General features: G+C 49.5%; 1 protein-coding gene across 1 annotated transcript in view; it reads left to right on the forward strand.

Moving 5' to 3' along the window:
• Positions 1 to 25,134, forward strand: part of slc30a6 (solute carrier family 30 member 6) — a 55,917-nt gene that overhangs the window by 26,070 nt on the left and 4,713 nt on the right. Inside the window, exons 7-11 of the mRNA XM_078104796.1 lie at positions 14,603 to 14,683; positions 17,470 to 17,505; positions 18,838 to 18,932; positions 22,385 to 22,433; positions 24,846 to 24,965. Coding sequence (XP_077960922.1) covers positions 14,603 to 14,683; positions 17,470 to 17,505; positions 18,838 to 18,932; positions 22,385 to 22,433; positions 24,846 to 24,965 — 381 coding nt within the window. The remainder of the gene's footprint in view (positions 1 to 14,602; positions 14,684 to 17,469; positions 17,506 to 18,837; positions 18,933 to 22,384; positions 22,434 to 24,845; positions 24,966 to 25,134) is intronic.

Here is a 25,134-nt window from a genome sequence, read left to right on the forward strand (position 1 = left end):
CACACTGGCCACTAGAACACTGCAGACAGGCCTCTACAACATTAGAACACACAGGCCGATAGAACACTGCACACAGGCCGATAGAACACTGCACACAGGCCACTATAACTCTAGAACACTGCACACAGGCCGATAGAACACTGCACACAGGCAACTACAACACTGCACACAGGCCACTAGAACACTGCACACAGGGCCACTAGAACACTGCACATAGGCCTCTAGAACACTGCACACAGGCCACTAGAACACTGCAGACAGGCCTCTACAACATTAGAACACTGCACACTGGCCACTAGAACACTGCAGACAGGCCTCTACAACATTAGAACACTGCACACAGGCCGGAACACTGCACACAGGCCTCTAGAACACTGCACACAGGCCGATAGAACACTGCACACAGGCCACTACAACTCTAGAACACTGCACACAGGCCACTAGAACACTGCACACAGGCCACTAGAACACTGCACACAGGCCACTAGAACACTGCACACAGGCCAATACAACCATAGAACACCGCACACGGGCCTCCAGAACACTGCACACAGGCCACTAGAACACTGCACACAGGCCACTAGAACACTGCACACAGGCCACTAGAACACTGCACACAGGCCACTAGAACACTGCACACAGGCCGATAGAACACCAGAAGACTGCACACAGGCCGATAGAACACTGCACACAGGACACTAGAACACTGCAGACAGGCCTCTACAACATTAGAACACTGCACACAGGCCGGAACACTGCACACAGGCCTCTAGAACACTGCACACAGGCCGATAGAACACCAGAAGACTGCATACAGGCCAATAGAACACTGCACACAGACCACTAGAACACTGCACACAGGCCACTACAACTCTAGAACACTGCACACAGGCCTCTAGAACACTGCACACAGGCCTCTAGAACACTGCACACAGGCCACTAGAACACTGCACACAGGCCACTAGAACACTAGAACACTGCACACAGGCCTCTAGAACACTGCACACAGGCCATTAGAACACTGCACACAGGCCACTAGAACACTGCACACAGGCCACTAGAACACTAGAACACTGCACACAGGCCACTAGAACACTGCACACAGGCCTCCAGAACACTGCACACAGGGCTCTAGAACACCAGAACACTGCACACAGGCCACTAGAACACTGCACACAGGCCACTAGAACACTGCACACAGACCACTAGAACACTGCACACAGGCCACTACAACTCTAGAACACTGAACACAGGCCACTAGAACACTAGAACACTGCACACAGGCCTCTAGAACACTGCACACAGGCCACTAGAACACTGCACACAGGCCACTAGAACACTAGAACACTGCACACAGGCCACTAGAACACTGCACACAGGCCTCCAGAACACTGCACACAGGCCTCCAGAACACTGCACACAGACAACTGCAACACTGCACACAGGCCACTACAACTCTAGAACACTGCACACAGGGCTCTAGAACACTAGAACACTGCACACAGGCCACTAGAACACTGCACACAGGGCCACTAGAACACTGTACATAGGCCTCTAGAACACTGCACACAGGCCACTAGAACACTAGAACACTGCACACAGGCCTCTACAACATTAGAACACTGCACACTGGCCACTAGAACACTGCAGACAGGCCTCTACAACATTAGAACACTGCACACAGGCCACTAGAACACTGCACACAGGCCGATAGAACACCAGAAGACTGCACACAGGCCGATAGAACACTGCACACAGGCCGATAGAACACTGCACACAGGCCGATAGAACACTGCACACAGGACACTACAACTCTAGAACATTGCACACAGGCCACTAGAACACTGCACACAGGCCACTAGAACACTGCACACAGGCCACTAGAACACTAGAACACTGCACACAGGCCACCACAACACTAGAACACTGCACACAGGCCACTACAACACTAGAACACTGCACACAGGCCTCTAGAACACTGCACACAGGCAACTACAACACTGCACACAGGGCTCTAGAACACTAGAACACTGCACACAGGCCACTAGAACACTGCACACAGAGCCACTAGAACACTGCACACAGGCCACCACAACACTGCACACAGGCCACCACAACAATGCACACAGGCCACCACAACACTGCACACAGGCCACTAGAACACTGCACACAGGCCTCTACAACATTAGAACACTGCACACTGGCCACTAGAACACTGCAGACAGGCCTCTACAACATTAGAACACACAGGCCGATAGAACACTGCACACAGGCCGATAGAACACTGCACACAGGCCACTATAACTCTAGAACACTGCACACAGGCCGATAGAACACTGCACACAGGCAACTACAACACTGCACACAGGCCACTAGAACACTGCACACAGGGCCACTAGAACACTGCACACAGGCCTCTAGAACACTGCACACAGGCCACTAGAACACTGCAGACAGGCCTCTACAACATTAGAACACTGCACACTGGCCACTAGAACACTGCAGACAGGCCTCTACAACATTAGAACACTGCACACAGGCCGGAACACTGCACACAGGCCTCTAGAACACTGCACACAGGCCGATAGAACACTGCACACAGGCCACTACAACTCTAGAACACTGCACACAGGCCACTAGAACACTGCACACAGGCCACTAGAACACTGCACACAGGCCACTAGAACACTGCACACAGGCCAATACAACCATAGAACACCGCACACGGGCCTCCAGAACACTGCACACAGGCCACTAGAACACTGCACACAGGCCACTAGAACACTGCACACAGGCCACTAGAACACTGCACACAGGCCGATAGAACACCAGAAGACTGCACACAGGCCGATAGAACACTGCACACAGGACACTAGAACACTGCAGACAGGCCTCTACAACATTAGAACACTGCACACAGGCCGGAACACTGCACACAGGCCTCTAGAACACTGCACACAGGCCGATAGAACACCAGAAGACTGCATACAGGCCAATAGAACACTGCACACAGACCACTAGAACACTGCACACAGGCCACTACAACTCTAGAACACTGCACACAGGCCTCTAGAACACTGCACACAGGCCTCTAGAACACTGCACACAGGCCACTAGAACACTGCACACAGGCCACTAGAACACTAGAACACTGCACACAGGCCTCTAGAACACTGCACACAGGCCATTAGAACACTGCACACAGGCCACTAGAACACTGCACACAGGCCACTAGAACACTAGAACACTGCACACAGGCCACTAGAACACTGCACACAGGCCTCCAGAACACTGCACACAGGGCTCTAGAACACCAGAACACTGCACACAGGCCACTAGAACACTGCACACAGGCCACTAGAACACTGCACACAGACCACTAGAACACTGCACACAGGCCACTACAACTCTAGAACACTGAACACAGGCCACTAGAACACTGCACACAGGCCTCTAGAACACTGCACACAGGCCTCTAGAACACTGCACACAGGCCACTAGAACACTGCACACAGGCCACTAGAACACTAGAACACTGCACACAGGCCACTAGAACACTGCACACAGGCCTCCAGAACACTGCACACAGGCCTCCAGAACACTGCACACAGACAACTGCAACACTGCACACAGGCCACTACAACTCTAGAACACTGCACACAGGGCTCTAGAACACTAGAACACTGCACACAGGCCACTAGAACACTGCACACAGGGCCACTAGAACACTGTACATAGGCCTCTAGAACACTGCACACAGGCCACTAGAACACTAGAACACTGCACACAGGCCTCTACAACATTAGAACACTGCACACTGGCCACTAGAACACTGCAGACAGGCCTCTACAACATTAGAACACTGCACACAGGCCGGAACACTGCACACAGGCCTCTAGAACACTGCACACAGGCCGATAAAACACTGCACACAGGCCACTACAACTCTAGAACACTGCACACAGGCTACTAGAACACTGCACACAGGCCAATACAACCATAGAACACCGCACACAGGCCACTAGAACACTGCACACAGGCCGATAGAACACCAGAAGACTGCACACAGGCCGATAGAACACTGCACACAGGCCGATAGAACACTGCACACAGGACACTACAACTCTAGAACACTGCACACAGGCCACTAGAACACTGCACACAGGCCACTAGAACACTGCACACAGGCCACTAGAACACTAGAACACTGCACACAGGCCACCACAACACTAGAACACTGCACACAGGCCACTACAACACTAGAACACTGCACACAGGCCTCTAGAACACTGCACACAGGCAACTACAACACTGCACACAGGGCTCTAGAACACTAGAACACTGCACACAGGCCACTAGAACACTGCACACAGGGCCACTAGAACACTGCACACAGGCCACCACAACACTGCACACAGGCCACCACAACAATGCACACAGGCCACCACAACACTGCACACAGGCCACTAGAACACTGCACACAGGCCTCTACAACATTAGAACACTGCACACTGGCCACTAGAACACTGCAGACAGGCCTCTACAACATTAGAACACACAGGCCGATAGAACACTGCACACAGGCCGATAGAACACTGCACACAGGCCACTATAACTCTAGAACACTGCACACAGGCCGATAGAACACTGCACACAGGCAACTACAACACTGCACACAGGCCACTAGAACACTGCACACAGGGCCACTAGAACACTGCACATAGGCCTCTAGAACACTGCACACAGGCCACTAGAACACTGCAGACAGGCCTCTACAACATTAGAACACTGCACACTGGCCACTAGAACACTGCAGACAGGCCTCTACAACATTAGAACACTGCACACAGGCCGGAACACTGCACACAGGCCTCTAGAACACTGCACACAGGCCGATAGAACACTGCACACAGGCCACTACAACTCTAGAACACTGCACACAGGCCACTAGAACACTGCACACAGGCCACTAGAACACTGCACACAGGCCACTAGAACACTGCACACAGGCCAATACAACCATAGAACACCGCACACGGGCCTCCAGAACACTGCACACAGGCCACTAGAACACTTCACACAGGCCACTAGAACACTGCACACAGGCCACTAGAACACTGCACACAGGCCACTAGAACACTGCACACAGGCCGATAGAACACCAGAAGACTGCACACAGGCCGATAGAACACTGCACACAGGACACTAGAACACTGCAGACAGGCCTCTACAACATTAGAACACTGCACACAGGCCTCTAGAACACTGCACACAGGCCTCTAGAACACTGCACACAGGCCGATAGAACACCAGAAGACTGCATACAGGCCAATAGAACACTGCACACAGACCACTAGAACACTGCACACAGGCCACTACAACTCTAGAACACTGCACACAGGCCTCTAGAACACTGCACACAGGCCTCTAGAACACTGCACACAGGCCACTAGAACACTGCACACAGGCCACTAGAACACTAGAACACTGCACACAGGCCTCTAGAACACTGCACACAGGCCATTAGAACACTGCACACAGGCCATTAGAACACTGCACACAGGCCACTAGAACACTGCACACAGGCCACTAGAACACTAGAACACTGCACACAGGCCACTAGAACACTGCACACAGGCCTCCAGAACACTGCACACAGGGCTCTAGAACACCAGAACACTGCACACAGGCCACTAGAACACTGCACACAGGCCACTAGAACACTGCACACAGACCACTAGAACACTGCACACAGGCCACTACAACTCTAGAACACTGAACACAGGCCACTAGAACACTAGAACACTGAACACAGGCCACTAGAACACTGCACACAGGCCTCTAGAACACTGCACACAGGCCTCTAGAACACTGCACACAGGCCTCTAGAACACTGCACACAGGCCACTAGAACACTGCACACAGGCCACTAGAACACTGCACACAGGCCTCCAGAACACTGCACACAGGCCTCCAGAACACTGCACACAGACAACTGCAACACTGCACACAGGCCACTACAACTCTAGAACACTGCACACAGGCCTCTAGACCACTGCACACAGGCCTCTAGACCACTGCACACAGGCCTCTAGACCACTGCACACAGGCCTCTAGACCACTGCACACAGGCCTCTAGAACACTGCACACAGGGCTCTAGAACACTGCACACAGGGCTCCAGAACACTGCACACAGGCCTCTAGAACACCAGAACACTGCACACAGGCCTCTAGAACACCAGAACACAGGCCACTAGAACACCAGAACACTGCACACAGGCCTCTAGAACACCAGAACACTGCACACAGGCCTCTAGAACACCAGAACACTGCACACAGGCCTCTAGAACACCAGAACACAGGCCACTAGAACACTGCACACAGGCCACTAGAACACTAGAACACTGCACACAGGCCACTACAACTCTAGAACACTGCACACAGGCCTCTAGAACACTGCACACAGGGCTCTGGAACACTAGAACACTGCACACAGGCCGCTAGAGCACTAGAACACTGAACACAGGCCTCTAGAACACTGCACACAGGCCGATAGAACAGAAGACTGCATACAGGCCAATAGAACACTGCACACAGGCCACTACAACTCTAGAACACTGCACACAGGCCACTAGAACACTGCACACAGGCCACTAGAACACTGCACACAGGCCACTAGAACACTGCAAACAGGGCTCTAGAACACCAGAACACTGCACACAGGGCTCTAGAACACCAGAACACTGCACACAGGCCACTAGAACACTGCAAACAGACCACTAGAACACTGCACACAGGCCACTAGAACACTAGAACACTGCACACAGGCCACTAGAACACAGCACACAGGCCTCTAGAACACTGCACACAGGGCTCTATAACACCAGAACACTGCACACAGGCCACTAGAACACTGCACACAGGCCTCTAGAACACTGCACACAGGCCGATAGAACACCAGAAGACTGCACACAGGCCACTAGAACACTGCACACAGACCACTAGAACACTGCACACAGGCCACTACAACTCTAGAACACTGCACACAGGCCACTAGAACACTGCACACAGGCCACTAGAACACTAGAACACTGCACACAGGCCACTAGAACACTGCACACAGGCCACTAGAACACTGCACACAGGCCACTAGAACACTAGAACACTGCACACAGGCCACTACAACTCTAGAACACTGCACACAGGCCTCTAGAACACTGCACACAGGGCTCTGGAACACTAGAACACTGCACACAGGCCGCTAGAGCACTAGAACACTGAACACAGGCCTCTAGAACACTGCACACAGGCCGATAGAACAGAAGACTGCATACAGGCCAATAGAACACTGCACACAGGCCACTACAACTCTAGAACACTGCACACAGGCCACTAGAACACTGCACACAGGCCACTAGAACACTGCACACAGGCCACTAGAACACTGCAAACAGGGCTCTAGAACACCAGAACACTGCACACAGGGCTCTAGAACACCAGAACACTGCACACAGGCCACTAGAACACTGCAAACAGACCACTAGAACACTGCACACAGGCCACTAGAACACTAGAACACTGCACACAGGCCACTAGAACACAGCACACAGGCCTCTAGAACACTGCACACAGGGCTCTAGAACACCAGAACACTGCACACAGGCCACTAGAACACTGCACACAGGCCTCTAGAACACTGCACACAGGCCGATAGAACACCAGAAGACTGCACACAGGCCACTAGAACACTGCACACAGACCACTAGAACACTGCACACAGGCCACTACAACTCTAGAACACTGCACACAGGCCACTAGAACACTGCACACAGGCCACTAGAACACTGCACACAGGCCACTAGAACACTAGAACATTGCACACAGGCCACTAGAACACTGCACACAGGCCACTAGAACACTGCACACAGGCCTCCAGAACACTGCACACAGGGCTCTAGAACACCAGAACACTGCACACAGGCCACTAGAACACTGCACACAGGCCACTAGAACACTGCACACAGGCCACTACAACTCTAGAACACTGCACACAGGCCACTAGAACACTGCACACAGGCCTCTAGAACACTGCACACAGGGCTCTAGAACACTGCACACAGGGCTCTAGAACACTGCACACAGGGCTCTAGAACACCAGAACACTGCACACAGGCCACTAGAACACTGCACACAGGCCACTAGAACACTGCACACAGGCCACTAGAACACTGCACACAGGCCACTAGAACACTGCACACAGACCACTAGAACACTGCACACAGGCCACTAGAACACTAGAACACTGCACACAGGCCACTAGAACACTGCACACAGGCCTCTAGAACACTGCACACAGGCCTCTAGAACACTGCACACAGGGCTCTAGAACACTGCACACAGGGCTCTAGAACACCAGAACACTGCACACAGGCCACTATAACTCTAGAACACTGCACACAGGCCACTAGAACACTAGAACACTGCACACAGGCCTCTAGAACACTGCACACAGGCCGATAGAACACCAGAAGACTGCACACAGGCCACTAGAACACTGCACACAGACCACTAGAACACTGCACACAGTCCACTACAACTCTAGAACACTGCACACAGGCCACTACAACTCTAGAACACTGCACACAGGCCTCTAGAACACTGCACACAGGGCTCTGGAACACTAGAACACTGCACACAGGCCACTAGAACACTGCACACAGGCCACTAGAACACTGCACACAGGCCTCTAGAACACTGCACACAGGCCGATAGAACACCAGAAGACTGCATACAGGCCACTAGAACACTGCACACAGGCCACTACAACTCTAGAACACTGCACACAGGCCTCTAGAACACTGCACACAGGCCTCTAGAACACTGCACACAGGCCACTAGAGCACTGCACACAGGCCACTAGAACACTGCACACAGGGCTCTAGAACACCAGAACACTGCACACAGGCCACTAGAACACTGCACACAGGCCACTAGAACACTGCACACAGGCCACTAGAACACTGCACACAGGCCACTAGAACACTGCACACAGACCACTAGAACACTGCACACAGGCCACTAGAACACTAGAACACTGCACACAGGCCACTAGAACACTGCACACAGGCCTCTAGAACACTGCACACAGGCCTCTAGAACACTGCACACAGGCCTCTAGAACACCAGAACACTGCACACAGGCCACTAGAACACTAGAACACTGCACACAGGCCTCTAGAACACTGCACACAGGCCGATAGAACACCAGAAGACTGCACACAGGCCACTAGAACACTGCACACAGACCACTAGAACACTGCACACAGTCCACTACAACTCTAGAACACTGCACACAGGCCACTACAACTCTAGAACACTGCACACAGGCCTCTAGAACACTGCACACAGGGCTCTAGAACACTGCACACAGGGCTCTGGAACACTAGAACACTGCACACAGGCCACTAGAACACTGCACACAGGCCACTAGAACACTGCACACAGGCCTCTAGAACACTGCACACAGGCCGATAGAACACCAGAAGACTGCATACAGGCCACTAGAACACTGCACACAGGCCACTACAACTCTAGAACACTGCACACAGGCCTCTAGAACACTGCACACAGGCCTCTAGAACACTGCACACAGGCCTCTAGAACACTGCACACAGGCCTCTTGAACACTAGAACACTGCACACAGGCCTCTAGAACACCGCACACAGGCCTCCAGAACACTGCACACAGGCAACTGCAACACTGCACACAGGCCTCTAGAACACTGCACACAGGCCTCTAGAACACTGCACACAGGCCACTAGAACACTAAAACACTGCACACAGGCCTCTAGAACACTGCACACAGGCAACTACAACACTGCACACAGGGCTCTAGAACACTAGAACACTGCACACAGGCCACTAGAACACTGCACACAGGGCCACTAGAACACTGCACACAGGCCACCACAACACTGCACACAGGCCACCACAACAATGCACACAGGCCACCACAACACTGCACACAGGCCACTAGAACACTGCACACAGGCCTCTACAACATTAGAACACTGCACACTGGCCACTAGAACACTGCAGACAGGCCTCTACAACATTAGAACACACAGGCCGATAGAACACTGCACACAGGCCGATAGAACACTGCACACAGGCCACTATAACTCTAGAACACTGCACACAGGCCGATAGAACACTGCACACAGGCAACTACAACACTGGACACAGGCCACTAGAACACTGCACACAGGGCCACTAGAACACTGCACATAGGCCTCTAGAACACTGCACACAGGCCACTAGAACACTGCAGACAGGCCTCTACAACATTAGAACACTGCACACTGGCCACTAGAACACTGCAGACAGGCCTCTACAACATTAGAACACTGCACACAGGCCGGAACACTTTACACAGGCCTCTAGAACACTGCACACAGGCCGATAGAACACTGCACACAGGCCACTACAACTCTAGAACACTGCACACAGGCCACTAGAACACTGCACACAGGCCACTAGAACACTGCACACAGGCCAATACAACCATAGAACACCGCACACAGGCCTCCAGAACACTGCACACAGGCCACTAGAACACTGCACACAGGCCACTAGAACACTGCACACAGGCCACTAGAACACTGCACACAGGCCACTAGAACACTGCACACAGGCCACTAGAACACTGCACACAGGCCGATAGAAAACCAGAAGACTGCACACAGGCCGATAGAACACTGCACACAGGACACTAGAACACTGCAGACAGGCCTCTACAACATTAGAACACTGCACACAGGCCGGAACACTGCACACAGGCCTCTAGAACACTGCACACAGGCCGATAGAACACCAGAAGACTGCATACAGGCCAATAGAACACTGCACACAGACCACTAGAACACTGCACACAGGCCACTACAACTCTAGAACACTGCACACAGGCCTCTAGAACACTGCACACAGGCCTCTAGAACACTGCACACAGGCCTCTAGAACACTGCACACAGGCCACTAGAACACTAGAACACTGCACACAGGCCTCTAGAACACTGCACACAGGCCATTAGAACACTGCACACAGGCCACTAGAACACTGCACACAGGCCACTAGAACACTAGAACACTGCACACAGGCCACTAGAACACTGCACACAGGCCTCCAGAACACTGCACACAGGGCTCTAGAACACCAGAACACTGCACACAGGCCATTAGAACACTGCACACAGGCCACTAGAACACTGCACACAGACCACTAGAACACTGCACACAGGCCACTACAACTCTAGAACACTGAACACAGGCCACTAGAACACTGCACACAGGCCTCTAGAACACTGCACACAGGCCTCTAGAACACTGCACACAGGCCACTAGAACACTGCACACAGGCCACTAGAACACTAGAACACTGCACACAGGCCACTAGAACACTGCACACAGGCCTCCAGAACACTGCACACAGGCCTCCAGAACACTGCACACAGACAACTGCAACACTGCACACAGGCCACTACAACTCTAGAACACTGCACACAGGCCTCTAGACCACTGCACACAGGCCTCTAGACCACTGCACACAGGCCTCTAGACCACTGCGCACAGGCCTCTAGAACACTGCACACAGGCCTCTAGAACACTGCACACAGGGCTCTAGAACACTTCACACAGGGCTCCAGAACACTGCACACAGGCCTCTAGAACACCAGAACACTGCACACAGGCCACTAGAACACTGCACACAGGCCACTACAACACTGCACACAGGCCACTACAACACTAGAACACTGCACACAGGCCACTACAACTCTAGAACACTGCACACAGGCCTCTAGAACACTGCACACAGGGCTCTGGAACACTAGAACACTGCACACAGGCCGCTAGAGCACTAGAACACTGAACACAGGCCTCTAGAACACTGCACACAGGCCGATAGAACAGAAGACTGCATACAGGCCAATAGAACACTGCACACAGGCCACTACAACTCTAGAACACTGCACACAGGCCACTAGAACACTGCACACAGGCCACTAGAACACTGCACACAGGCCACTAGAACACTGCAAACAGGGCTCTAGAACACCAGAACACTGCACACAGGGCTCTAGAACACCAGAACACTGCACACAGGCCACTAGAACACTGCAAACAGACCACTAGAACACTGCACACAGGCCACTAGAACACTAGAACACTGCACACAGGCCACTAGAACACAGCACACAGGCCTCTAGAACACTGCACACAGGGCTCTAGAACACCAGAACACTGCACACAGGCCACTAGAACACTGCACACAGGCCTCTAGAACACTGCACACAGGCCGATAGAACACCAGAAGACTGCACACAGGCCACTAGAACACTGCACACAGACCACTAGAACACTGCACACAGGCCACTACAACTCTAGAACACTGCACACAGGCCACTAGAACACTGCACACAGGCCTCCAGAACACTGCACACAGGGCTCCAGAACACCAGAACACTGCACACAGGCCACTAGAACACTGCACACAGGCCACTAGAACACTGCACACAGACCACTAGAACACTGCACACAGGCCACTAGAACACTGCACACAGACCACTAGAACACTGCACACAGGCCACTACAACTCTAGAACACTGCACACAGGCCACTAGAACACTGCACACAGGCCTCTAGAACACTGCACACAGGCCTCTAGAACACTGCACACAGGGCTCTAGAACACTGCACACAGGGCTCTAGAACACTGCACACAGGGCTCTAGAACACCAGAACACTGCACACAGGCCACTAGAACACTGCACACAGGCCACTAGAACACTGCACACAGGCCACTAGAACACTGCACACAGACCACTAGAACACTGCACACAGGCCACTAGAACACTAGAACACTGCACACAGGCCTCTAGAACACTGCACACAGGGCTCTAGAACACTGCACACAGGGCTCTAGAACACCAGAACACTGCACACAGGCCACTATAACTCTAGAACACTGCACACAGGCCACTAGAACACTAGAACACTGCACACAGGCCTCTAGAACACTGCACACAGGCCGATAGAACACCAGAAGACTGCACACAGGCCACTAGAACACTGCACACAGACCACTAGAACACTGCACACAGTCCACTACAACTCTAGAACACTGCACACAGGCCACTACAACTCTAGAACACTGCACACAGGCCTCTAGAACACTGCACACAGGGCTCTGGAACACTAGAACACTGCACACAGGCCACTAGAACACTGCACACAGGCCACTAGAACACTGCACACAGGCCTCTAGAACACTGCACACAGGCCGATAGAACACCAGAAGACTGCATACAGGCCACTAGAACACTGCACACAGGCCACTACAACTCTAGAACACTGCACACAGGCCTCTAGAACACTGCACACAGGCCTCTAGAACACTGCACACAGGCCACTAGAGCACTGCACACAGGCCACTAGAACACTGCACACAGGCCACTAGAACACTGTACACAGGCCTCCAGAACACTGTACACAGGCCTCCAGAACACTGTACACAGGCCTCCAGAACACTGCACACATGCCTCCAGAACACTGCACACAGGCCTCTAGAACACTAGAACACTGCACACAGGCCTCTAGAACACTGCACACAGGCCTCTTGAACACTAGAACACTGCACACAGGCCTCTAGAACACCGCACACAGGCCTCCAGAACACTGCACACAGGCAACTGCAACACTGCACACAGGCCTCTAGAACACTGCACACAGGCCTCTAGAACACTGCACACAGGCCACTAGAACACTGCACACAGGCATCTAGAACACTGCACACTGCACACAGGCATCTAGAACACTGCACACAGGTCAATAGAATACTGCACACAGGTCGATAGAACACTGCACACACGCCACTAGAACACTGCACACAGGCCACTAGAACACTGGACACAGGCCGGACAGGCGGTAGTTCTTATGTCTGTGGCATTGACCCGCTTTACTGTGGCGGGCCGTTATATCGCTTACCGTTCACGTCACGTTTAACCCCCTTAAGCCCGGCGGACCGCTCACCCGGGCAAAGCCGCTCATCCTGTACAGACTGTGACGGGATTGACCCCGTGATGAGGGCAGAAGGTCAGCAACAGTTAGAACCTTGAATCAGCCCGTCGCTCGCCTTCCGTCCTCGTCCATTTAGACTGGTAGAAATGGAACCTTCATATACATAAGATGAACAAGTCCATTTCTCTGATTATTGCATGGTTAGGGGTAAGGCAACAACCGTGATGCAATCCACATGCCTGGGGGAAATATGTCTTTGTTTTTAAAGTGATGTGGGAATGGCTGTATTTCCACACTGTCACAATGACGTCTGACGGGGAAGTTCAGAATCTGGTCTCTTGTGTTTTTCTCTTGATTTCCTGTTTCTACAGAGTGGCGTTTTGGTGCGACAGGTTTTTGGAGACGGCACATGAAGCCAAAAACAAGGCTGTGCACATTTCTTGTTTTCCTGGTGGTCCTCGACTGAAGCAGTATGTTCCGTTGGTTTCTCCCACATCGGATGACGCTGTCCCTCCTTCTCCCTGCAGGTTTGACAGACTGGAAGTTTTGGCCGTTTTTGCCTCCACTGTTCTGATCCAGCTGGGAGCCTTGTTCATCCTGAAGGAGAGGTGCGTAAACAAACAAGCACACATGCATCAAAGGAGACACTGGTGGACAAGAATTTCAGACGGATTAAATACGGGGTCGTTAATCCTGAGAAATTAGCAAGAGCATGCCAGATTTAAAAAATTGTCCAAACGCGTAAAACCCAGAGGTCCTGTGAGGCTCCCCTGCTAGCCCCGCCCCCAAATAATCAGTACAAACATAAACAACAAACGCGTCTGTTGTTCATACTCCGTCAGCAACGTGCAGCATCTGGATCTCCGGTGAGGCACAAAATAATAATAATTGCCCTTTTTCTTCATAAGGATTTAATAATTGATTTTGGGCTTTCTGGAACAAATTCCAACCAAAGTATTGAACATCAACATCAAGATCATCAAGAATTAGCAGCCCGGCTTCGAGAGTCTGTTTCTTTTGTCTCATTCACTCTGTCTCTCTCGATTAAAACTTCAATTATTTTCTTAGCGTGACTCAGAATTAATATTTCCAAAACAATACACAAAATATTTCCAATTGTTTCTTTCTTTTGTCTTTGTTTTTTTCCTTCCACATTATTAGTCTCACCAGAGTGCTTTGCTCCACTCCGGGTGCTTGTTTTTCTGCAGTCTCAGCTCTACGAGGCCACCAAACCATTTAAAAAATGCAATAATTGGACCCCAGGATTTTTCTAACCCGCTCTGCGTCATTGATACTTTTAAATACTTGAATACTGTTCGTGTTGTGTGTTTGTGTGCATGTGGTTTTAAATAAAATTACTAACAACACAGTGTAGATATACTACACTGAGTGTTTAGTACTTTTATCCACACTGGTCATGAAAGTCCACGTTTGCGACAGACTAGAAAGAAAAGGTTTTCTGCTAGTGTGTCATCGTGAGTAAAACAAGGGCAAACCGTTAACACAAGGTACCCAAAATTACAGTGAACTTAATAAATTCTAATTGCAGAAATAAAAATGAATACACATTGCGTGAATCATCTTCCGGTGTTGTCATGGCAACGTGCATACGCCGGTCAGCTACAGTACTTTAACTTCCAATTAAATATGACTCCCAAACGGATATTGGGTCTTGCATCATTCCTATCGTCAAATAAATGAATGATGACATTGTAAATGAAGTGTAAAAAGTAATAGGGTGGGATCATATGTGATACGGAATGTTTAGGAAAATATAACAACAAAAGGATAAAGTGATCACACCGTAAATCAAGGGAAAAGTGGTTGCTCCCTGTCATGAGACCATTAAATAAACATGTTAACAAACTTTCAGTCTAAAACACAATAACTTCATGTGCAAAGATGTAAAGACATTGATCAGGATCAGGAAACATTTATTGCCAAAATATGTCAAACATACAAGGAATTTGTCTTGGCGGTTGGTGCGTGACAGTAGACAGTGTAACAATAGACAACAAGACAGCAGTGCGCAAGTAGTAATAATAAAATGAAATGCGAATGCAATGGGTTAGTAGAATAAGGCTATGGGTTAGTATAAAACGAGAATAAAGTTAAAGTTACAAATGTCAAGTATTTAAAAAGTAAAAAAATATTAAACATAAAGTGCACTATCGAACAAGTGACAAAGTGACGAGTGAGAAATGACAGTTAAAGTGACATGTGCAGTATGAAGGAGTGACCGGTGGAATGTCAGAGTCAGTCAGTGGGGGACCGGGCTCTGTTCATGAGCCCGACTGCCGACGGGAAGAAACTGTTCGTGTTGTGTGTTTGTGTGCATGTGGTGTGAACTACTACATCTAATAGGGGCTGTGGGAATGTCACTGCCTGGCTGTCATGACAACCATGCACACACACACACCCTCTCCTGGCGCCCCGTGTGGGGTTGTCTTGCGGTCAGTCCCCAGGGAAGTGGAAGGGAACATTTCCAGCCCAGTTTGAAACCGAGCTGACCTTTTATTTCTCTTCTTTGGAGGCTCCCGTGTGTCCATTTAATGACCCTCGACCAACCTACAACATCACCTCATCCTGTGACACACAACTACATGTTTTACAACCAGTTTTTTTATCTGGTAAAATTTCAGTTCATTTTTTGTGTTGACGATATAACTAATTGGTACGTCCCCAGGTCAGCGTGGCCTATAACTTACTCAATATTAGGGGTCAGAGGTCGAGATCAGTGTGGTGTCGTTAAACCCGCCTTTGAGCCAAGAATCCACAAACTAAACTTGGATGTTTGCTGCAACTTAACTTCACTTATTGCTACAACATTTACTCCAAATTTCAATTAAAGAAACTGCCCAATTCATCAATCCTGCTGTTTTTTCCTCCTGGTTTCGATACGCTTGCCGCCATAAACATTAAGATGGTATCAAATCCTCTTTAGTATGACGAGCCCAAATAAAACTAATTATTTCCATTGGGTCGCCCTGCAGCAACCCTGAGGGACACCAGACACTTGTCTCCCTCTTTGTGTAGCCGAATCACTGCATGAGACACACACACACCGTTTACAGTACATGTCATGAATGGCGCAGTAGGGCAGCAGCACGGAGGGAGGAGACCCACTGCCTTGTGTGTGTGTGTGTGTGTGTGTGTGTGTGTGTGTGTGTGTTTGCCTGTTAATGTGTTTCCTGTTTGTTAGCTCCTTGTCTACTTTCATTCATTTCAGTTGTCTCGATCGCTCTGTCTCTAGCTCACAAACACCCGCCCCCACACACACACACGCACAGACACGCGCGCACACACACACACACACACACACACACGCGCACACACAGTCAGCGTAGTCCCACCTGGCCAGTGTTGTTGACTGTGTTTGTTTCTGTTTTGTCAGTGTGGAGCGCTTCATGGAGCAGCCTGAGGTCCATACGTAAGTATTTTCCGTTATGCACACACACAAATTCCCTTTTGATACTCGCAAACACTCACGTCCAGCTGTTGTCGGAACAGAACATCCCAAATATTTGGGTCAGACATGCGGTCAGAGGGTCGGGGAGTGAAAAGCGGCGTTTTATACACACACACACCCTAAATACCTTTTAACAGCTAATTGTCTAATGTAAACCTCACAGCTTTCAGATGTTTTTTTCATGTTCATTCAGAGGACCGGGGGTGTCGTTGGTTGTCTGCAGAGTCCATTGAGGAATATGTGTGACTTTGCACTGTACTGAATAAACAAGTTACTTTACAGGGATTCTCATCAGTCAAGTCAGATTTTAACAGTAAAGTCTATCTGGATGAGGCAGTGTGTTAAATTAATTTAAATTTAGATTAAATGAGTTGATCAGTTACTCAGACTCTACCCCGCACCCCCTCCCTCCATCATCCCTCCATAATAAAACAGATTAGTGGCGGCTTGTATAACCTAAAACACAATGAGCCTTAAACCTGTCTCCTGTGACGAGATTACCTCCCCCGCCCCTCCCTCTTGTGTCCCTTCCCCCCAGCTCGCTCCCACCCCTTCTCTTCTGTGAGTGAATGTGATTGAGCGGCATGAAAGACGCTAGCCAAAGGGACAGGTGTCTGCTGGGTGAAGAGACGGAGGCCGTCTCTCTCTCTCTCTTTGTTCTTGGAGGGAGGGTGGGGGTCGTTGAGGGGGGAGGGGGTTTGTCACCCAGTTGTTTTGGCTCACCGGCGGGCAACCTTTCGCCCCCCTTTTTTCCTGGGCCCACTGTTTGGTCCATTTAAAATTATACACAATAATTGCAATAACAAAACTTAAGACCAGCTCATTCATTGATGGAGTGAAGGCCGCTGGCAGAGGAGCTGCTTTGGAGACCCCCCCCCCCAACCACCCCCCCGCGGCTCCCTGGGAAAGGCAGCGGCGTCGCTCTGGGCTCCTTTGTGACACTTTGATTTTCAAGAGTGCGTCTTACGAAACCGACAAACAGCTTTACTCGGAACAGAGTTCCACTGGCGCCATGTTTTATGCACTCGACTGTGACCCTGAAGTGTCCCGGCCCGTCTGGAGGGGGGAGGGTTGAACACACGTCAACTAGATTTGTAATGCAACAGTGCTTTATTATCTGAATAAAAGTTACCACTTTACAACTGGGGTACAACTGCACCAACACAACAGCTCGGCCATAAATGCATCCTTCGGTAATGGAACTACTCGAGCTAAAATGTGGCCTAAAGGCAGAGCAGTGGTATCTGATTGCACCGGAAGTACCTAATAACGTTTCGCTGTGTGTCTCTGCAGCGGCCGCCTGCTGGTCGGGACGTTCGTCGCTCTGTTCTTCAACCTGCTGACGCTGCTGTCCGTCAGGAACAAGCCCTTCACCTACGTCTCAGAAGGTACGGCCGAGCCCAGTGCGCCCAACTACAGGTCCTAGTGCGCCCAGCTACAGGTCCCAGTGCGTGTGTTGGTCCTGGAGAACAGCGGCACACTCTGCACGCCGTTTTAGAGGCGGTGGATTAGTGTGTGTTTTGGGGAGGTTTCTCCCCTTGACGGTTGAGGTTTGGTAATCCCCCCCCCCTCCCCCTAACTGGGGAGCGAGGATTATTGATGTAAAAACAAATGCTGCGCTCTGTTTTGGCAGTAGATGAGTCACGAATGCTCTGGGATCAGAGATTACTCCTTTCCTCACTGCAGGAATCAGGAAGTTGTACACACACTTAAAAATCGTCTTAGAAATCGGACAATATGAGTTTAAGTTACTTGTTTTTGTCGCACAGAGAGAAGGAAATACTTAGATTTAAGTTGACACGCACCACTGCAAGTGAACTGGATTTTGAAAGATGTTCTTTGGGAATAAATCTACTAAAGTAATAATTTGTTGCATCATGAACTGAACACAAACGCACACACACACACACACACCTCATTTGTACCTGAACCCAAACAGACAAAACATATTTGTCTGAAAGCACACACCAGTGTTAATTTTGGCAGCTATTTTTGATTTAGTCTTTAGACGAAAATGCATATTAGTTTTAGTCATTATTTAGTAATTTTAATCCCTCTTAGTTTTAGTCACATTTAATAGCCATATTAAACTCCTTTTCTTCCCTACTCAGGCCCAGGGACCCCCTGTGTTGTGTCTACAGCTGCATAATAGTCTAGCTTGCAGTACTTGGTTGTCCATTAGATGTCCCTCCTAGGACAGTAGTCTATAGCAGGGGTCGGCAAACGTTTTGACTCGCGGGCCACAATGGGTTGTAAAATGTGACTGAGGAGCCGGGCCAAGAACAAATGGTAGAAGTGTTTGTGTGAGCTGATATAAATGACATGTGAAAAATCATTACATGAAAGGATTTTGATTTTAACAAATAGCAAAGCATTTATTTGCAAGGCAATTTAACAAATTGGCAAAGGTGTAACAACTTCATGAGGACCAGGGATCTAAACGCAACGCTTTGTTGTCTTTGTCTGTTTACTTGCAATGCTTTTGACACGGCCACCGGAAACTTCATCGTCCGTTATTGTTTCCGCTGTCCCAACAAAAGAGACCTTAAAGTCCTACAATCGGTGCAATACATTATTTTCTTGGCTGCATCATAAACCAGCCGTTCTAAACTGGACCCCCACTTTTCATTCAACAGTCTTTTCTTTCTCTTTGTCTCTTTGTTTATTTGTTGGTTTCATGACCAGTTATTCTCTCTTGTGTCCTGCGGGTTTTCCTCCACCTGCTCTTTGCCGCCACGTCCTTCACCTGCACTGCGCACTTCTATCAAAACGATCCACCTGTCACATGTGCGCGCCTCTACGTTGCTTAGTAACGAGCGTACGGTGGCCTAGGCCGTACTTTGCCTGTCTGGTGGGTGCGTGCAAATTTAGGGGGGAAAAAGTAGTGCGACTTAATCAACCACCAACATTTTCGTCTCGTCTCGTTAACGAAAGTTAGAATTGATTTAGTCCTAGTTTTTATTTTTTAAGATAGTTTTTGTCACGTCTTAGTCTCGTTTTCGTCATGGAAAAAAAGGTTGTTAACGAACATTTTTTTCATAGTTTTCGTCGATGAAATTAACACTGGCACACACAGGCACGCACAAACACACATCTAGAGAACAGAGGGTCTCTTGGGCCCGGCAGTAGTTTGGGGCGGATGGGAATGGGAGAATGAAGACGAAGAAGAAGAAGGGAGCTATAAAACTGAAGCATTGTGCTTTTTCAGAAATGTCTGTTATAAAACACATCCAAAGATCTCCCTTCCTCCTTCAAACTCTCCAAATGCTCCTTGTTCCTTCCTCTCCTCTACACCCCCAGATGTAAGTTACAGTGAAGAGAAAAGACTAAACTGATTTTAAAGGTGAACTTCTCTTAACTCCACTTACTCATCTCTCATTGTTTCTCCTCTCCTCTGTTCCTCCCTCTGCTCCTTTTCCTCTTCCTGTTTCCTCCTCTACCCGCTCCTCTAGTTTGCCCTGTGTCATCCACTTTATCATGTAATGGCTTAATAAAGGGATTTTAAAAACAGACCTTCTGTCCTCACGTCACATCCGTCTCATCCTTTCTAATCCCTCTCCTCCTTTTCCTCCCCTTTCTCCTTTCCTCTCTCCTTTCCTCTCATCTCGGGCTGACTCACTATCCGTATGAACAGTCTACTGATGAATGAGGTCAGTGTGTGTGTGCGTGTGTGTGTTTGCCTGTGTGTGTGTCAGCTGTCTGCTCTTGCGTCCATAGCAGTCTCAACATCACTTAACATCTGACATTTAGGGGATGGGAGGGGGATGAAACCACACACACACACAAACACACACAGGCACTTAACTTTGCCGAAACACACAATATCTCGCACTCATTGTGCGCACACACACTCTCTGACAGAGCGAAACTAAAAGTGCATTACGCAACCATGTTCCAGACAGTGGTAAAGTAGTGAGCCAGAGGGCCAGCCGGGCAGACACACACACACACACACACACACACACACGCACACACACACATTGTGCGCCCTCCTCGTACACACAGATCATAAATAAGTCACTCTATTAAAATGTTTGTTTAGACTGACTCATCCTGCTAGCAAAACAAACAACCCCCTCCCCCCCCTGCCCACCCACCACCTCGACACACACAGACACACACTCCGGTCTGAGCAGGATGGGATGTGAAGGGCCTTTGACCCGACACCGAGCCTTCAGGTCTCGCTGTTAAAGGTGGGACGGCGCGGCGGAGTCGAGAGCGCTTATCTTTTTTTAAAGAGGAGTGGGTGATCCCCCCCTCCCCCCTCCTCCTCCGCCCCCCCGTCCCCACAAGAGTATTTTTAACCCTCGTCGTGACGAAGAGGTCGACTGCTCCCCGCTCGAAGCGGCTCTAATGGTTTAATCAGAGCGGGGATGCAATCTGCCCTCACATTAATATTATTATGTTATGATAGTAACTTTCAGTAAAGCGCAGTTATTGACTCAATGCTGCGAATTGACGCCAGAATCATGTAAATTCCTTACAGCCTAAAATTTCTTATGACAGCTGTTAAGAAATAGTACGTGACGAGTGAATAAAAGATGCCGAGATCATTTTACAGGCAGAAATGTGACCATGTGTGCAGCATTTACAGCCCTCTGAGGACATGACGCTTCAGCAAAAATTGTGTGTTTGTCCCAAAAGAACCCCGGTGACACGTGTCTCTCCAGGGGGAGAAATGCTCACTGGGGAAAATGTTTGTTTTTATGACTAATGCATCACCCTGATTATGGTAAAACCTGGTTACCCGGACAGATTGAGTTATGAAAACTGTCTTTTTGGTTTTTGATCAAGTTTGTTTGAAACATCTTTGTCTTTGTCTCTGTCTCTGTGTCTCCAGCGGCTAGCAGCAGTTGGCTTCAGGAACACGTGGCAGATCTGAGTCGAAGGTAAGAAGATCTGCAGCACTTCCTTTCTCTCTCTCTCTCTCTCTCTCTCTTGCCTTCACTGTCGCTCTCTCCCTCATCAGCAGATCTCCGTCAGGTAGGAACAGGAAGGATCTACTTACACTGAGTCAACACACACACACACACACACACACACACACACACACACACACACACACACACACACACACACACTCCTGACACTGTTAATGGTGCCCATACGTTGTGTCATTGCTTACACTGTGTGTGTGTGTATAGTGTGTGTGTGTATATATATATATATATATATATAATATATACACACACATACATATGGCCGCACACTGGGGTCAAAGGTTACCGTCGGGCAGTGTGAGGTCACATGCTCAGGTGGACAAACAGATTGGCTCATTGATTGAGTTTCAGAAGCAGCTGCGAGATCAACGTGAGCAGATCTTCACCTGGGTTCACGGTTCACCGATTGTTACTTGAGATTAACCGTTAGTAAAGCAACACTTAATCCATAGCTGACTGTTCACCTCCCATTCTGTGACGCTTCGCATTCCGGGTCTCTGATTTTAAAACTAATGCAGTATTCAAAGTAAACCTCATTTCTCGTTAAGCTGCCATGGAAACGGATAGCCTGACTCCGAAGCAGACGGATGCTGCTGTGATAAATATTACATCCCACTGTGTATTCCCACATCTTAAGTGGGATAAGTAGGAGTACTCCCTCACTCATGCCTGCATGCACGCACGTACACACGCGCACACACACACACACACAACAGAGTCAGCAGCTCAGTTTGTGCAGGTTACTGAGGGCGACAGCCTGGAGAGTTGTGCAGCAGTAGAACTGTGCTGAGCCGTGATTGGCTAAGAGGGCAGAAATGAACAGGACGTCCCAGCCTAGTTTCCAGTCTTTGTGTGTGCGTGCGTGTGTCTGCGTGTGCACGTATGTGTGAGTGTAACGGAGACGCTCGGGATGCCTTCACAGGAGCACTTAGTGTGTGTTTGTGTATGTATGTGTTGGTTTAACAGTGCGTGTTTGATTTGTTTGCTTGACTTTGTGTTTGTGTGTGTGTGTGTGTTTGTTACCCTCTGTGTTGTAATAGCATGTCCGTACTTAACCTCAACAGGGTCTGGGGGCCAACTGGGTTATATAAAGCCTGCTGCTCTCTCGGCCTCACCAGCCAGAAGCCTGAGTTGTGTGTTTGTTTAACAGTGTGTGTGTTTGCAACTGATTTGTTTGCCGTGTGTGTGTGTGGGGGTGGGGTTGAGTCCGACTGTGAATCACACTCGCGGTCCTTCCGTTACTCACCGCCTGTCTCTGAGGACGTCATCACAGGGATTTGTCTTTAATGTCCATCTGCATGAGAAAAAACGTTCCTTACACGCGCACACACACACACACATATTCTTTCCTTTTCCCTGCTCTCTAGTTCTTCATATTTTGTATATATCTTATTGAAGTCCCGCCCATTGACATTATGAAATGTTGGAGATGAATTTCGTCGTTTTGCCTTTTGAAGCTGACAGGCGGCACAGTGCCGATGCGTCCCGGAGTGGCGTTCATTGACCCGTTAAGGGGCTCCGCAGCGCCGCCCCGGGTGTGTTACACAAAGAGAGCGCTCAGTTCGGGGTTTGGGGGGTAAATCAGCGGATGGTTACTCAGGACAGAAAGGGCACTTTGGGAAAGTGGGATCATCTGTTTTTTTTAGTAGTAGTAGTTGTGTTCAAACTCGCATCAACAAAGACGAGCGGCTTCCCAGGAGTCGATCATGGCTTTGCACAAAGGATTAAGAATGTCATCTTTGTTTTCCTTGTATTAGCATTTCGTGGAAGTTTCAGAATTTATCTTATCTTTTTGTCCTTAAACTTGGTCTTTATAACAACAACAACCAAGAGTTAAGAACACAAAGTGACTGAAATGACGGCAGAGCAGTTTTATTAGAACAGTAATCCTTGGCTGTGGAGGTTTGTCAGAGATTTAGTCTCAGACAAACATGGCATGAAGCAAAACAACGATGATCCAATAAAGTCCCTAACATCTATTACAACGGTGTGATGGGGTTAAAGGTCTGATCCTCGAGACAAACACAAACGGCAGCTTATCGAGGCTGCAGAGGAGCCGGTGTGCTCGGTTCAAATGTGAACTCTTTCTATTTGACTTATGAAGCTTAGTGCAGAAACTGATTGTGCGTCTTAATCTGTTGAAACAGGGAGTTGAAAGTGAAGATGAGGATGTTTTCTGTCTCTGAATGACTCTTTTCAAAAACATACTGACAACGTCCAGGGTGACACTGACTTTTCTATTACGATGATATTCGTTACGGTTTTAATGTTATTGCACTGTGTTGAAGCTCGGGGCTCTTCTCCGTGCTCATGTGCACTAATGTGGTTTCTGGTGTTTTGTGTTTGTGTTTGTGTGTGCAGTTTGTGCGGCATCGTCCCAGGTCTGAGCAGCGTGCTGCTGCCGCGCATGAACCCGTTTGTGCTGATCAACATGGCGGGAGCTCTGTCGCTGTGCATCACCTACATGCTCATAGAAATCAAGTAAGAACTCCTCTCCTCTGATGGCAGATTCCCGAATGCCTCAGCTGCTTATTAATACTGAAAATGTTTTTGCCTGGGTGATGTCATGTGACGTCCTGTCACTGCTTTAAACTGTCCCGATCTTTATCCGCGCTCAACTTAAAACGTGTGCCGACGCAGAAGCACTCTG

Source organism: Gasterosteus aculeatus, chromosome 6 (genome assembly GCF_964276395.1).
Source record: "Gasterosteus aculeatus chromosome 6, fGasAcu3.hap1.1, whole genome shotgun sequence".
Classification (NCBI taxonomy): Eukaryota; Metazoa; Chordata; class Actinopteri; order Perciformes; family Gasterosteidae; genus Gasterosteus; species Gasterosteus aculeatus.